The sequence below is a fragment of the Nanorana parkeri genome, unplaced genomic scaffold, assembly GCF_000935625.1.
Source record: "Nanorana parkeri isolate BGI_ZX_2015 unplaced genomic scaffold, ASM93562v1 scaffold216, whole genome shotgun sequence".
NCBI classification, from domain to species: Eukaryota; Metazoa; Chordata; class Amphibia; order Anura; family Dicroglossidae; genus Nanorana; species Nanorana parkeri.
In genome coordinates, this window is record NW_017306484.1 from 1,627,254 (window position 1) to 1,644,355 (window position 17,102).

A 17,102-nucleotide genomic window follows, 5' to 3' on the forward strand; every position below is an offset into this window, starting at 1 on the left:
GTGGAAAAGCCCCATGACGTCTGAGCTGTGCAGACAACAGAGATCGAGCCAAGAGGTCATAGGAAATCCTAGGCCCTGCTCCGTCCCTGCTCAGCAGCTGGGAAACCTATTGAAAAGGCCACAGACCTATTTTTGCTGACATGCAAGCACGCACTATTTTTAACTTGCAGTTCCAGACTGTTTGCATAAAAAAAAATAAACCTGAGTTCTACGCCAACAGCTGCCAAAGCAATACCATTCAGGTTTGGTAAAAGTGTCCACGTGCAAAGAGAACAAAAGCGGATCTGACTTCTATCCAGTGTGTCAAATATCGCAACCTGGATAATAATCTGGATCGTTTCTATAATCGTCAGGGGTAGCGGAAGAGTCGACCAGCCAGCTATACGTACACGTTGAGTCCTGCGTCAGCCCGCAATACGCAGTCGAGGGAGCAGAGTCACTTTCTGCGCAGTGCGGCTGCGAGTGAATGTACTTGCTCACGAGATCCAGAGGCAGCGGCTTCAGTTGAACCTTCGGCTGAAACCTCGAAGACGTCAGTTCTTGAAGCAAGTGCCAACCTGCTTCGCTCTGTTCCTTGTTCTTTATTCCAGATACACAAGACGCAGGGTTCCGTTGCTCATGGGCGGGTAAGGCGTGACTTTTAGGCGGGGCCACCTTGGTTCCTCCTCTGCTGTCCTTAACTAAGGACACCCTGGTCTTGTTCTTCGCCCTGCCATGTGCGCTATCTCCTTGTAAACGCATATTGTGATCTGTGTCCTGAGATTGTAAGGCGTTTGGAGGAGAAAGCGAATCAACATGATTTCCTTTAGAATTTTCACTGCAGTCAAAGCCAAAAATGTCGAAAAACCGCGTCCGGCTCTTCTCCACAGCTGTGCTTTGATTTGAAGCTCTTCTGCTGCCATCAGGACCACACATGGGGCCCGATGGAATTCTACTGATGTCCTGCGAATCCTCAAACTCAATTATAGTTTGGTCAGAGTCGTAGCCGTCTCCATTGCTGGCAGAATCCACTTCATCTTCCTGACAATTTGGATGCATCTTACCCCCGGCTTGTAAGCTCTTTTGCGGCTCCTTCGCGGATGAGTCACTGTAGAAGAGGTAACTTCGGTCCTGCTGCATGCTTGTCACACTCTTATCTGAAGTACCTGAGCAGAAATAAAAGTTAAAGCGGATGTAAACTCAGTCATGAAAATCTTCTATAAAAGTTTAACATGGCATTTCAAAAGAATTTCTGCAAATGTTGTCATCACTGGTAACCCTGCCATGAAGGTCCTTGTTTAGACACTTCCTGTTACAGGGTGATAACACTCTGTCCCAGTTCCCTAAATGCTCTGTGTTGTCACATGGGCTTCCAACTGAGACTACAAGTAGCTGATTGAACACACATCGAGCAGGCACGGTGCACTGTTGTTACCATCAGGAAAGCCACAGCCATTGCTGGAATACTTGTAGACAGGAAGTGGCTAGAGCAGCAGCACTGAGATGCAACAAACGATGAAATAAAGGCGAATACAAGGGCTTTACTTTTAAAAAATGACAATGGTTTTTGATTACACAGTGCTTTAGAAATATAAATGTCATTTAGTTAGGGTTTACATCTACTTTAACAAAGAGAATATGTTCAATTTTTTCCTTTTACAGTAAACTCTCTCCGGTATTTAACCAACCAGAACTCTCATCTAACCAGAAAAAAAAAAATCCCCTGTGTACTCACTGTTCTGTGGCATGTACTATCCTGGAAGTGATTGTGCGCCTATTTGTCTTAATTTGCTTTTGATTACTGCATTTCAGTATTATATGAAGTCAATACAGAGTTTATGTTATCATATGGGGTAAAGTATTGGGTATAGTATGGAGTATAGTATGGAGTATAGTATGGTGTATAGTATGGGGTATAGTATGGGGTATAGTATGGAGTATAGTATGTGGTGTATTATGGAGTATAGTATGGGGTATAGTATGGAGTATAGTATGGCGTATAGTATGGGGTATAGTATGGAGTATAGTACGGGGTATAGTATGGGGTATAGTACGGGGTATAGTATGGGGTGTATTATGGAGTATAGTATGGGGTGTATTATGGAGTATAGTATGGGGTATAGTATGGGGTGTATTATGGCGTATAGTATGGGGTAAGGCATTAGTTAGACCTATTTTTATTAGTAACTCTCAAGCAACCAGAAACTACATTTATCCGGAATCTACCAATCCCCATGGACGCCGAATAATGGGGAGTTTACTGTATTTGCATTAAACTGTCCCGGTATATTCTGTATTTTATTTGCAGCCTGTAGATAAAGCTCTTTTCACACTTCACAGGTTTTGCTTGTCCTTGTTGAAAAAAATCAAGACTTCAAAAATATACCCAGATACGTGTGAATATGTCAAAGCGGATATCCCCATCTCTGCCTATTGCTCCTTCAAGGTTTCAATCCGAGGCTGAAAGGAAATAAAATAGATGCTTCCTCTATATAATTTTATTCGTACACTGTTGAAACTCCATTCACTATGCTGCACAACATGAACATTCAAAAGAGTCACTGACCCATTTTATGTGATGGATTACTATGAAAAAAAGGAGCAGTGCCTGGCAGAGAGTCTGAAAGGGAGCAGCTTCTGATATGCGCCCCCTCTCCAGAAAACCAATAGTGCTTTGGGAGTCCAGTGTCATAGGTGCACCCTGTATTATATACTATATAGACAAAGGATTGTGGACATCTGACAATCACACCTATATGACCTTGTTTCACATCCTATTTCAAATCAAAAGGCATTAATATGGTATTTTCGTGTCCCCCCCTCTTACACAAGATTTTAAAGTGTGACTGTGAAGATTTATGTCCATTCAGCCAAAAGAGCATTCGTGGGGTCAGATATTGATTTTGGATGAATAGACATGGCTTGTGATCGGTGTTCCAAGTCATCCCAAAGTGTTCAGCACAAGTCCCACCACACCAAACTCATGAAACCATGTCTTTATGGATCTGACTCTGTACACATGGACACAGTGGTGCTGGAACAGAAAAGGGCCTTCACCTTCAACTGATCGGTTGGAAGGCTACAATTGTCTTTGTATGCTGTAGCATTACCAGTAACCCTTCACTGGAGACACCTGAGCTCAGTCATTCAGATGGTAGTCTTCATATCTTTGGCCATATAGTATATATTTATGTGTAAAACAAGATCTTAATTTAAATACTGTAGCTGCATGCAGTGCAAAGCTGTATTGACACAGTTGCAGCACTGTGGCTCAGTGGTTAGCAGTGCAGCACTGGGGGTTCCTCGGTTCAAATCCCCGTCAAGACACTATCTGCAAGGAGTTTGCATGTTCTCCCTGTGCTTGTGTGGGTTTCCTCCGGGTACTCCAGTTTCCTTTCACAACAAAGACATGCTGGAAGGTAAATCAACCCTGCCTGAGTGTGCAATAGGGGCCTTAGTTTGTAAGCTCCTGGAGGGTAGGGACTGAATGTGCACTATGTAAAAAGCGCTGCGTAAATTGCTGGCGCTATATAAATACCAATAATAAATAAAGTAGGGCTGTGCCAATTAACGATTAATTTCTCGATTAATCGTTAATTTTTTGATCGATTAAAATGTTTTTGGAAACTTTCTGCACGAGCGCCAGCCAAGGCATTGGCCTATACACATACAGCACAGCAATGAAGTAATAAAATAAACTAGGATCACACTAATCCAGCACGTTATTATTCTGAGTTGCCCCACTCAAGCGGCGGCCATATTGAGTGGGGCACGTGAGATTAAGAACGTGCTGGATTAGTGTGATCCTAGTTCATTTTATTACTTCATTGCTGTGCTGTATGTGTATAGGCCAATGTAGTTGGATCTGTATGTGCGTTATAATTAATCGAAATTAATCGATTAAAAAGAATTTCGATTAATCGAACACGAAAATTTGAATCAGTAACAGCACTAAAATAAAGTTATGGGGGGATTATGGGAACAGTACAATCTCTACTGTTTTTAGGATAACATTCCTTTGAAAACAAAATTCACAGAATGTTTAGGAAAACAAGTGACACTTTATTATATAGAAAGTCAAACGTTGTCGTCTAACACATAACACGCATAACGTGCAGCAGGTACATCTCACCAGTAAACTAACATCTAACTAGTAAACAGTTCTTCCAAAGAACAGCAAACAACTCACAAAGTAAGTGAACATAATATTTGGCCTCTCGGAGGTGACGTAACACTCTGGGCTCCTGGCTGATAACGTATTATAACCCTGAAACTAGCAGACTGGATCCCATCTTCCTTCACTTACTCAGTGAGACGGGAGGCACGGGGGTGTATGCAAGGTCTTCCCTCTCCAGATGAGACTGCTCTGTGGTTTTAGGGGCCTTGGGAAAAAAAGAAAATGTAAATTAAAAAAAGGAACAAAAAAATGGTAATTTAAAAGGGAACGTATAGTCAATACTTCTTATAATTTTGGATAGAGTTGGGATATATAATTATTAGGGATGCACCAATACCGGATTTTCGGTATCGAGTATCGATACATTTTTTTTTTGGTACTCGCAGATACAAAGTACCGATATCAGTGCCCCCATTATCAGGAACCTGGGCGGCGGATCATGACCCATTGCCCGGTTTCCTGATGGCCTGGGAAGCCGGTGTTCTATCGTAAGGTGCCGTCCGGCTTCCTGATTGGTTAGGACGCCAGGCTGCCTAGCAACAAGTGAAGTCTGCTTCCCAGCCAATCAGAAAGCCAGGAGGCGGGCCATAGCCTGGCATTGGAAGTATTGGAGCATTTGGGCGAGTACTCATCCAAATACTCGGTATCGGCGCCGATACTGATACTAGTATCGGTGCAGACCTAATTATTATATTTTATATTGCCCCGTTTGGTATAGTCACACTTTCTGTTTATTCTGGTGACCATTGTCATTGGGACAGAAAGTGATGGGAAATGCAATATTTCACAGATGTCAGTGAAATAGGGGAAACTTTCCAATGGGGGACAACTGCTTAAAGCTAAACGTAGGCACATTTATGCTGGTGTACCTCTGGCTCCGGTTCTGTCCGGCATCCTTCTCAGCTCCCGGCAACCTGTGATGTCAGTGAGCTGGGCGGGATGCAGGCCAGAGCGTCACAGATTGCCAAGAGCTCTTAGCAACCTGGGATGATCTGGCCAGATAGGGAGCAGCAGGCACACCTGCCACCCCTCTCCCAACGTGACCCAATGAGATGCCACCTGAGGCAACTTCCTTATTATAGGGACAGCCCTGCTTCCTACTTTATTCAAGACCTTAAAAAAAGTTTTGGCTACACATGCACATACATACACATGCATATACTATCATATTGTAGCTTGCTGTAAATAACAGACCGATGCAGGGTGCATAAAAGATTAGCAATCCAGCTCCAGGGGTACAACACCTCTCCAGCAAGTCAAAACTACTGCCAGAAGGGAGTGAGTAAAAGTTTTACTGTCTTTTTAAAGTAAAATTATGATTTCCAAGTTTGTATGTAACATTTCACACGCAACAACTCAACATTATGCAGTAGAACGCACAATGCAAAATGCTCTGCTGTTGTAAAATCTCACTTTGTCAGTTTTTGCAACAGCAGATTGTTACACTCATATGGGCCTAGTTGTAGAAGTCTTATGATTAAGCCCATACGGGTGAAACGCGTATCGGGTGGGCAGCCACAAGGCAGTGAATCCAACCATGCTGGAATTTGCAAGCTCCACGGATTAAAGCTTTGTACAGGTTAATAGCGGTGTGTGGCTTTTTTCCCCCCGTACCCTGCAGTTGTTCAGAGTGGATGGCTCCTGGCAAGCACCCAGGTGTCGGATACCAGTGTTGGATGGAGCAGTGAGGTTCTCTTTTTGTACATATACAAAAAAGCAGAAGGGTATAGGTCTCATTACCTCTGCATTACAGTATCAGCTGTCTGAGACCAAAGGGTATGGAGAGTGGGGTTATCCAGCGCTTCCATATGCTACCAGGAAGCATCGGAACATACTAACTAAACTACAAATCCCAGAGGTATTTTTTTACTACAGCAGGATGTGTTTGTTGGAGGACATTGCATATGATAATGAAGTGTAGCAGAGGCAGAGTATAAGGATGGCCGTACATTATTAGATTTTTTTCATTGCGCCTTCAGATTTCTCCATCTACGTTTAATTTCATACCTCTTGATCAAGAACTGCCTGCAGCCGGTAGAGAAACTCCCAAAGAAGTTTGTCCAAAGCCTTCAGGTACATTTCCCCGTATTCTGCTTCCAGTCTTGTCTGTAGGGACAAGGAACAAAAAATAAAGTGGTTATATTTCCTGAAAGCTGAACTCATACATACGTCTAGTTTACTAATTTGTACTGAGATTGTAGTCCATCACATGAGTGAGCTTGGAGTGGTGACTACTTTACAACACACACAGGGACCCTGGGGAACAAAAGTAGTCACCCCCTCCAGAAGGAAGGACAGTGTCGGCACCAATTCGGAGATGAGTGGAGGATCTACAGCCGAGTGATACACAAATAAGAGACATTTTTTGTTAATAGTTCAGGCATTTCTAACATTTAGTTCCGGAGTTTAGTGTCACTTTAATCATACCTCCAAGTAATCCTTCCGAAACTTTTCATCCCGGATCATACGATATACCAACTTTCGAAAGTGAATCTTACTTTGCTGCACTTTTGCTACATCACGAGGGGGCTGCAATGTGAAAACATATAGTGAGAAAGGTTCATACAATGTGGAACAGTTTACTTCACTATTTAATCTGCTCTGTGCAAACTAACAACCCATAATGACTAATTACAATCTCACATTGATCTGACTACAGAAAGAAAACCTCTCTATAGGTTACTGGACACTTGATTGTGCCAGTACTTTTTATGTATATGCATCCTTAAAGTGACATTGTCACAAATGTTTTCCTCCCCCCAAAGCTGCTTTAAAAGGACTTACCTTAAATGATGCCTCTTGATCCTTCCTCTTGTATTCAGCATTACCTCCAGCATTGGTGCCAGTCTCTGATCCAGTGCAGAATGCTGTTTCTTCCTGTCCCGTGGTGTCTGTCCGACGTGCACGCACCCCGCTGCGTGCATTCACCTCCACTGTGTCTCTCCTCTTCTCCCCACCAAAAATCTCTACTGCACATGCATCCGCCCCATCATCCTGCACTGCGGCTCGAGAAGCTTTAGATGAGAGCGAGCAGCGTAGACAGAGGTAAGTAATTACCTTTTTAATAATGTTTTTGCATATATCTACTGCTTGCCAGCAGTAGATATATGCAAAAAAAAAAAAAAGAATGAAAAAAAGAAATGTTTGCAGAGCAGCTCTCTCAGTGAACACCTGAGTTTTAGATTTGCACTGTATTATGCACGGGAGAAGCTACCCCCGCACTGCAAGGGTTAAGTGCTTGTTTTGGTCTAGGGAGGAAAATAACAAAGTTATACTCATCTGATCCTCGGAGCCAGCCGGCTGTCACAGATGATATGTCCCTCGGCATCCTCATGTCCTATACACAGTGTATAGAATGTGATGACTCAAGGACCTTAGACCGCTGCAGTGGAGGGGGAGCAAGACTGCAGGGACTGGTCTAAGAGGAAGCCAGCTCTGAGCATCAAGTGAGTAAAACTTTCTTCTCCTGAACGGAAACCAGAGAATAACCGCACTCCGCATGATACAAGCGATGAATCCTCTGTTTATTGATGCAAAATCAGGTGTATGTCACAGCAAGCTCCCCAGACAAAAGAGCAAACTCGTTTCACCAATATGGCTTCCTCCCTAGACCAAAATGAGCACTTAACACTTGCAGTGCGGGGGTAGCCCCACTGCATGGGTTAAAAAAAATCCCCAGAGTTCTTCTTTAAACTCAGGAGTTACCAATGCTGGTTGTCAAAATACCTGTACAGTTTGGATGCAGGCATTGTTCAGGTATTTTGAGAGCCAGCGGGGCCGACTAGCAAGATACTGCAGCTTGGCCCAGTGGGAGATTCCTCCATCCACACAGTGCAGCGTAGATGGAGGAATCTGTTTCACTTTTTCCATCTGACCATAGAAAATCTGCAGATAATCTATAGGTTTATGGCCAGCTTTAGAAGAACCTCCTGGCACATAATGAAGAAACATCTAGCAATGCAAAGAAAGTAGAGCAAGCAACTACAAATACATACACTACAACACAGGCACCACCTGCTGGTGAATCTAATGACTATTATCCAGGCCAAGTCACGATCTGCAAGGAGTTTGCATGTTCTCCCTGTACTTGCCTGGGTTTCCTCCGGGTACTCCGGTTTCCTCCCACACTCAAAAGACATGCTGGAAGGTTAATTGGCTCCTGTCTGAATTGGCCCTGTATGTATGCATGTGAGATAGGAACCTTAGACTGTAAGCTAATTGAGGGCAGGGACTGATGTGAATGTATGTAAAGTGTAAAATTTACAGCGCTATATAAATACCAATAAAAATAATGAATAAGAATTTTGGTTGAAAAAGGTAATTTTTGCAACGTTGTGTGTAGTGAATCTGATATCGTAGAACTTATTGTGATGGCACAAACAGTATTCGGATGTCACCATCATTTTAATGATGTCAAATCTCTTTCATAATTGATATTGTGACGGAACACTCAGTATAGTGATTTCAGTCAATATTCCGGTACCACATGTGCATTATGAAGTCATAGCAGGTACTGAGATGTCACAGTATGCCTGAGTACTACACCATCCATGGCTGCCCCTACATAATAGATGACAGGAGCAGTCAAATTGTTGAATAGATATGGTGCATATGATAGAAGAAGAACACAAATATATCAGCACTTACAGTGGTGGAGTCATCTGGACAGACAGGAGGGAAGTGAAGGTTCAATGCTTCAAGAATGTCCAGCAAAGGCCTTTTGTCTTCAATCATGTTGAGAACTATCTGTAGGAAACAGAGAAGTATTACCAGTGTGACCCAAACCTGGTGAGAAGCACCAACAGAAAATTACGGTGGCTTTAAAGATCCAGAAAAAGCTGCTTCCCTATAGGAAAAGTTAAAGCCCAACTCCAGTTCCCCCACCACCCAGTCGTCCTGCCACCCTTGAACCTCCATCCAATCGTAATTTTTAAAAAAAATGTCATATACATTCCATTAACCCAGCTGCCTTCTGGCCAATCACGTGTGTCCTTTCTCCTCTAGTGGCGGCAGTGGGAGGTCTTCAATGCCTCAGGAAGTCATTACATTAGTGTTATTGTGTGTACTGTGAGCCCAGGGTGACATGTCTATGACACCTTGGATGCATAGGAAGTGGGTTCCCACTGGCCATCCTTCAGCCCAGAAGAGGGTTGGCGCTGGACTTTACTGGAAGGGGACAGCAGAGGAGAACCTTTTTTATTTAAGGTATTGGTTGACTATTTATTTAAATATGAAATTAAAATAAATTAAATAAATAAATATAAAATGAAATAAATTAAATTAAATTGGGCTTTAAAAAACCTAACCCCGGCTTGTGGCCTTTTGTTTACATGAGTTACCCATGCCCTAAAAAATTGCCAAGCCCCGCACAAGACAGGCAAGAAGATCACACACTCACCTTGCCTCTTAGGCCTGTGCTGAGCCTGGCATGGTGCCTATAGCAGAGCAGACCTGGAGCCTGTTTATGAGTTAGCTCCAAGAATTCTACAATTCTCTCAAAGTTCTTGAAGTCTCTTCTCTGCATCACCAGCCAGACAGCCTTGGCCACAAGCGAAACATCATGCTGACATGCCCCTAAAAAAAAGTAAATAAATATAAAGGAAAGTCAAAATTCAATACCAACATAAAGTTAAACCTTCTGCTCTCTCTTAGTGCCCCCTCCACATACCGATCCTTTCCCTCCCCCATCAGTGTCCCCTCCACCCTCATAAACCCTTCTGCCCTCCCTCAGTGCCCCCTGCACAACTCCATCCTCACAAAGAGCCTTCTGCCCTCCCCACCCCCTCCACCCTCATACAGAGCCATCTGCTCCCCTCAGTGGCCCCTGCCACCCTCATACAGAGCCTTCTCCTCCCCATCAGTATCCCCTCCACCCTCAGTCACAGCTTTCTCCTCCCCATCAGTGTCCCCTGTACCCCTTCCACCCTCCTACAGAGCCTCTTCCTCCCCATCAGTGTTCCCTCCACAGTCTTCTGCTCCCCATCAGTGTCCCCTGCACCCCTTTCACCCTCCTACAGAGCCTTCTGCTCCCTTCAGTGCCCCCTGCCACCCTCATACAGAGCCTACTGCACCCCTCCTCTTACCCCTTCACCCTCTATTATTATTACCTGCATTGGTTCGGCTCCTACTACTCATGTCAACACACCGCACAAGTCCGGACACAGCTCTCGAACGGGCCAATCAGCGTGTCGTACACGAAATACCGGCCAATCCAGTTCCGGGCACCGCACAGGGGCTCGTCCAATCAGCTGCCGCTTGCACTGTGCGCGCGCGCTACGATCTTTCCCCATACCTCACGGAGCGGGGTCGCGCACACTCTCCTCGGAGCTCCATACGGGGGCGCGCGAGAGAAATAGTTTCGCTGTCGGGGGTGCGCTCAGGTGTGTTGCGGCGTCGGGGGCGCGCTCCCACAGGTAGAGGAGTTTCGGTTCCGGCTGTTTGCTTAGCTTCGCGGACGATAAGAGGGAGCAGAGGTGAGTAGAGGAACGAGAAGGGATCAGATAAGTGGATTAAAGGAGCAAAAGTCCGCATGGGGGTCCAGTGTGGCTTACACACATGACATGTTTCATTGGGGGGGACACATATTGCTGGCAGGACATACTCCATGCAGTCTGTACCCGCTGCTCCATGCAAACACAGGGCAGATAGGTGCAGAATTTGCCAAATGTATAATATTGTGGTGCTCGTTGCAGCCAATCGGCTTTCAGCTGCCACTTTAGCAGTGAAGAGTTGGAAATGAGACAAGGATTCTGATTGGTTGGTATGGGCAGCAAGGCGCGCTGTGTTGTACTTTTCATACACCAGGCCTAAGGGAGCAACAGGTATGGCCGGTATTTCTGGAGGGCCATGAACTCTGCTGACCCCCATCAGGGAGTTTTCTATACCTGGCTACTGTCCTTCCTAGAGATCCCCATAAACAAATGTAGTTAAAGGTGAACTATGGGATGAGCAATATTATCCAAATACAAGTCATGTGACCCTTCCTTCAACCTCGGTGAGCTTTGTGTATTTCTTCCAGATCGGTGCTGTCATCCACTGTGAGACTTGGAGCTTCCTGTAATAAAGACCGGTCACTGCTGCTCTCTCTCCTTGTGCAGGGTGACTGGTCTTGTCTCCGCCCCCTCCTGTAATAAAGACCGATCACTGCTGCTCTCTCTCCTTGTGCAGGGAGACTGGTCTTGTCTCCACCCCCTCCTGTAGTTTCCTGCAGGCAGCCTGTAGTGGGTGGGGCCTGTGCAACCCCTCCCACAGCTCTGGTCTCTGCACAGGTTACATGCAGAACAGTGATGATGTCATGGCTACTTTTGCGTGGTCATATCTGAGTTAAAAAAGTCATTTAGTGTATTTAAGTTCTACGGGCACACCTCGGTGCGATGCGCTGATAAAACGGACTGCATGTGGTTCTTTTTTCATCACAACGCACCGCAGTGGTGTGATCCAAGCCCATCTGGAACAAGGCAAATTGCTTTGTCTTGTGTTGTGGTTGCGCTAGAAAAACTGTTCAGCTCAGCCGCAATGTATCTTGTGTGAACTGGCTCTTAAAGGGTTAGTTTACCAATGACAGCTGCAAAGGATGACCATTGCCCACTAATGACAGCCGCAAGGATGACCATTGCCCACTAATGACAGCCGCCAGGATGACCATTGCCTGCCAACAGCAGCTGCAAGGATGATCATCAACTGCCACAAGGATGACCATTATGCGCCAACAACAGCCACAAGGATGACCGTCGCCCACCAATGACAGCCACAGGAAGACCACGGCCTGCCAATGACAGCCACAGGAAGACCACAGCCTGCCAATGATAGCCACAAGGACAACCAAAGCCTACCAACAACAGCTGCAAGGATGACCATTGCCCACCATCAACAGATTTAAGGAGGACCATCACCAGCCAACAACAGCCATAAGGATGGCCATCACTCGCCAATTACGCCACGTTGATGAGCAACAACGGCCACAAGGATGACCATCGCCAGTCACAGGGATGACAAACGCCAGCTGCATGGATGACCAACACCAGACACAAGGATGACCAACGACAGCCACAAGGATGACCATCGCCAGCCACAAGGATGACCATCGCCAGCCAACGACAGCCACAAGGATGACCATCGCCAGCCAACAACAGCCACAAGCATGACCACCTGCCATAAACTGTGCCAAACAATAGCCTTCTCTCTTCCTGGATGGCATCCCAGAAGAAAGAAGAGATTCTCATTGGTCAGTCTGGTCACATGGCCACGCTGACCAATGACCGCTTGCTATTGCAAGCATTGTGTTGCTATACAGCCTATTGAAGTGTTCAGGTGTTGGGCCTGGGTGGTGGGCGAGGGTCAATATTGCAGAGGAGATGGGGTAGAAAGGGGGTATGGGGTGGGGGGTTGTGAATTAGTTCACCTTTTCTATGCGACGGTGAACTTACCCTTTAAAGCAGCAGTGGGCACCCTCCAGCCCTTCAGCTGTTGTGGAACAACAAGTCCCATGAGGCATTGCAAGACTGACAGTTACAGGCTGGCATGATGGTATATATAGTTTAAAGCACAGCTGGGGGGCCGGAACTGCCCACCCCTGCTGGTTTATTATCAGCTCTATCAGACAGGCAATCCCAATGGCCAGCAGAAGTAGGTCACATGACAGGCTGACAACACTGTTGCTATGTTTTAGAGCAAGCTCCCACCCCCTGGCAACCTATACATTAGTTCACCTTCATTAGCCAAAACAAAAACACATGACGCATGAACATAACGCCAAACAAAACGCATGTCAATGCAGACACACACGTGTGAACGTAGACTGATAGATTTGTCTTTGGGGGTATTGTGTTGTTTCCGATGCAGCGGGTTATGACATGCGGTCTGTTTTGATTCAAGTAGTGCTTGGGGGTTCATTTAAAATTTGGATCATTATAAACAAATTCCGTTTATTTTGCAGTAATAAGAACTCCTCCTCTTCTACAAGAAAGTTCTCTTTGTAGGGTTACTGGCCCTTTAAATAAACCCTATTACTGTTTTCTGTTTCTGGATAGGAAAGGCCATGCTGTCCAGTTGGGTGTGTTCCCCCTCCATGTATTGTGTGCAGGAACGACCCCGCTGGGCTCAGCTCGCTGTTTTGTTTTTTTTTGCGATCTGCTTAAAAGAATTTTCTTCTAAAAACATTCACCACGGCGGAGAGGAGCGGGGTGCGTCCGTGGGAGAAGCAGATTTAAAGTGGATTGTGTAACTTCAGATTTTCCTACTTTCTTTTCTTTTATTTACAGGTCCGACCATGGTGGATTCTGGGCCCAATCCGGGCGGCGGGGAGGGCCAACCACCCAGGAAACACAGGAGTGGCCGCACGGGCGCGCACGACAGGGATTCTGAATTCTCCGACGGCAACGAGAGGAACCAGGACGAGCGGAGACAGAAGCGGCACCGAGACAGACACCAGAACCATGAGGAGCGAGGCCCGCCAAGACCCAGGGAAGACGTAGAGCGCAGCCAGACCCAGGAGATAGAGAAGCGCCGCGAGGCGAGGGGGCAGAGCAGGCAGCAGAGGGACCCGGGCAGAGACGGGCGCAGAGAGAGAGATCAGCGTTATGAGGATGGCGGGCAGAGCCGCAGTCACGGTGAGAGAAGCCAGAAATATCCTGAGAGCGACGGGCAGAGCCGCAGTCACGGTGAGAGACGCCAGAACTATTATAAGGACAGAGAAGACTATAGGTCAGAGAAGAGTTACAGCCAGCACCAGGGAAGAGAAGATCATCATAAGGAGAGAAGTCAAAACCGATACGATGAACGGGAAAGACAGCAGTATGCACGTAGTCCAGACCGACGAGACTATCCCGCACACAGCAAAATTCCAGAACATTACAACCCATCAGAGAGGTGAGTGCAAGACTCGGGTGACCTCAAAGCAGGGGTAGGCAACCTCAGCAGTCCAGCAGTGGTGAAATCCCACTATACCTCTGGGAGTCATGCATGTGGCTGTCAGAGTCTTGCAATGCCTCATGGGACTTGTAGTTCCATAGTAGCTGGGAGTGCCGAGGTTTCCTTAAAGCTTATCTAAAGCCACGAACAATAGTTTTATTATAATGCAGCTTACCAGTCATTAGATGTGACGGCCGCATTCATAATTCTTTTTTCACCTGGTGACCCTGCCACTTCCTGTACGAGGGTGACAATGCTCACTCCACTATATGTATCGAGGAGCAGCATTGTCACCCTAGGCTGCTCTTCTGATTCGGATGACGTCTGCCCCTCTTCATCTCTGTTATGACTGGGGCGGGGGCACTTGAAGTTTGCAGACGATAGCTAAAAAGGCAACAAACACGGCCTGTTCTGTTCACAGGAAGTGACAAGGACACTGGATTTTTGGCAGAATTTGCAGAAAAAAAGAACTGGTAATGTGCAATATATAGCATTTTTGTTCTTGGGCTTGGATCTCCTTTTATGTTACTGGCATTTATTTGTTCTTGTCTGTGACCCCACGGGGGAGATTTTCTTTTACTTCCTGTCCCTATAATGCCCATGCAAAGAGTGGGGAGGAAGTGGTCACTGGGACAGGAAGGCGCAGAATAATAACAAAATTGTCAAATTGTAACCTCGCTCAGTTCACTGTGTGTGTCTCTGGGTAGTAGAAGCCATGTTCCTGGTATAACCACTTCAGGATAGGACGTTTTTTGGCGGTGGGCAGTCCTGAAGTAATAGGGAGATGGTCACGATATTATGGCTGATCGGTGTATATTCTGGTTTGTTATAGTGCGTTGGCAGTCTGTTCCAATAAATGGGCTGACTTGCCGCAACGTTGGTTATAACATATACACAGGGATCCCAACCTGAAAAAAGCAATTTCAGAGAGGTGCCCTTCTCATTTCCCCCCCCCCTGAAATGAGAAATGATGGCAGATAGCACAGGAAGCAGTAGCTTCCCGTGCTATCTGCTTTTTTTTTTTTTTTCCCTCCAGTATTCTGACAGCTGCTGCCGTCGGAATGAAAAAAAAATACCCAGCATAGGAATGCATAGCTAGATTTCTATTGGCTATTTCACTTTGCAATATCCAATAGCAAGCTGGCTATTGCACCCGCCCTCTGCTGCTGTCAATCACTAGAAGAGGAACTGATGGAGAACTTCAGGTACCCCTCTGCTGATTGACAGCAGCAGTGGGCGGGTGCGATAGCTAGTCTGCTATCTGCAATTGCAAAGTGAAATAGCCAATAGCAATCTAGCTATGCATTCCTATGCTGGTTTTTTTTTTTCTCTCTGACTGACGACGGCCGGCGGCCCCGATGTCAGAAAAAAATAAAAAACGGATAGCAGGGAAAGGTTTACTCTGCTAGAGCGAGCAAAGTACACCTTTCCGGGAGAAAATATGTTTCTCTCCCGGGAGGCCGGGAGCTGCTATCTAATAGCGGGAGACTCCCGGAGTGTCCGGGAGAGTTGGGATGTCTGTATACACGAAGGGGGGACTATTATTAAAAATAATAATTGGAGTTCTGCTGTGCACAACGTGAGGATGGCACTGCACAGCCCCAGAAAATGCTGGAGTTTCTCTTTAATCTGCAGAGGGTGAAGTCAGCATTCTTCCGACATGGAGTGCCCCAAATCTGGTGAGATGATGCTACAGCACAGTGCAGTAGTATCTTCTTGTAAGATTTGGGCTACTCAACATACCCTTGGATATCACCTGAGGGTTGCTGATGTCACCCCTAATCCCTCCCCCCCCCCCCTTCTCAAACAAGTGTTTTGGGGGGTTTTTTAATTGGGGGACTAGCTAAGTAACTGCAAGGTTCACTTTAAGCTGGAGACACCCAAAGCAATCTGCACTCTAGCAAGATTTGGTGGCTTAGTGGTTAGCACTTATGACTTTCAGCACTGTGGGTCCCCGGTTCGTATCCCAGTCAGGACAGACTCTGCACGGAGTTTGCATGTTCTCCCCGTGCTTGCGTGGGTTTCCTCCGGGCCCTCTGGTTTCCTCCCACACTCCAAACACACGCTGGAAGGGTAATTGTCTCCTGTCTAAATTAGCCCTGTGTGTATGCATGTGAGATAGGGACCTTAGATTATAAGCTCCTCGAAGGTAGGGAGTGATGTGATATAAATACCTGTAATAAATAAATACAATGTCCTTGGCAGTCTGATGGTTGAAGCAGTTTTTATACTTCAGGTGCAAAGGTGTGAGATGTTCTAGATATTATTATACGGTCCATAAATGTCTGAAGCCGTACATATTACAATCGGATTTACAAGGTCCTGTAGGTATCTATGTAGGGCTTGCCTAGTTAGATATAAATTAATCGGATTGGTTAGGTAGACTTTCATACAATTTGTGTAAATCTGTGTGCAGAGATTGTACAATCGAACTGTAACATGTATGGACAGTCTTAGACGGCAACTTACACAGAGAATTCATGTTTCTTCTTGTTTTATTTCCCCATAGATCATTTCCTCCCGATGGAGCCCAGATGCATGACCTGGAATATTATGAGGAGACGGAAGGAGGAATCCTGGACTGCCACAAGTGCAAATACCTGTGTACAGGACGAGGTAAGGAGGGTGATTTCAGCCGCTGTCATGTGATCAGTTGCAGCAAGAATGCAGTTAGAATTAGATGGTTATATCCAGACAATTGCTTCACTAGCTCTGCTGTCTACAAATTCAGCCCAATGCTTCTGTATCATAGCTGTTTAGACTGTGCAGTATAGGAATGAGGAGCCCTGCTTGGCTGTAACTGTGATTGGCCTCCTAAGCTTACAATCAGAAAGGAGTCGGTACTCAAGGCCAAGGGGGCCTTTACAGGTAAATAATATGCATAAAATACAATGAATGCTCATATATAGTTTTATGGGATATATATATATCCCATAAGACTATATATGAGCATTCATTGTATTTTATGCATATTATTTTTGAAAGTAATTATTTCTGATAGTAAGCTTAGGAGGTATATATATATATATATATATAT

The 17,102-nt window shown here is 45.6% G+C and overlaps 2 protein-coding genes across 2 annotated transcripts in view; one reads left to right on the plus strand and one right to left on the minus strand.

Annotated features, from left to right (window-relative positions):
* Nucleotides 1-303: 303 nt before the first annotated feature.
* TINF2 (TERF1 interacting nuclear factor 2) lies at nt 304-10,348 on the minus strand. Its single transcript, XM_018555872.1, has 7 exons — nt 10,264-10,348; nt 9,555-9,730; nt 8,804-8,902; nt 6,584-6,685; nt 6,164-6,262; nt 4,286-4,361; nt 304-1,145 (listed from the first exon to the last, which is right to left on the minus strand). Exons 1-7 carry the CDS (start codon nt 10,289-10,291, stop codon nt 304-306), a joined length of 1,422 nt encoding a protein of 473 aa, XP_018411374.1. The 5' UTR covers nt 10,292-10,348.
* A 3,444-nt stretch (nt 10,349-13,792) lies between these two features.
* The window catches only part of LOC108786561 (MARVEL domain-containing protein 3-like), a 7,969-nt gene continuing 4,659 nt past the window's right edge, over nt 13,793-17,102 (plus strand). Inside the window, exons 1-2 of the mRNA XM_018555879.1 lie at nt 13,793-14,023; nt 16,575-16,681. Coding sequence (XP_018411381.1) covers nt 16,600-16,681 — 82 coding nt within the window. The 5' untranslated portion in view covers nt 13,793-14,023; nt 16,575-16,599. The remainder of the gene's footprint in view (nt 14,024-16,574; nt 16,682-17,102) is intronic.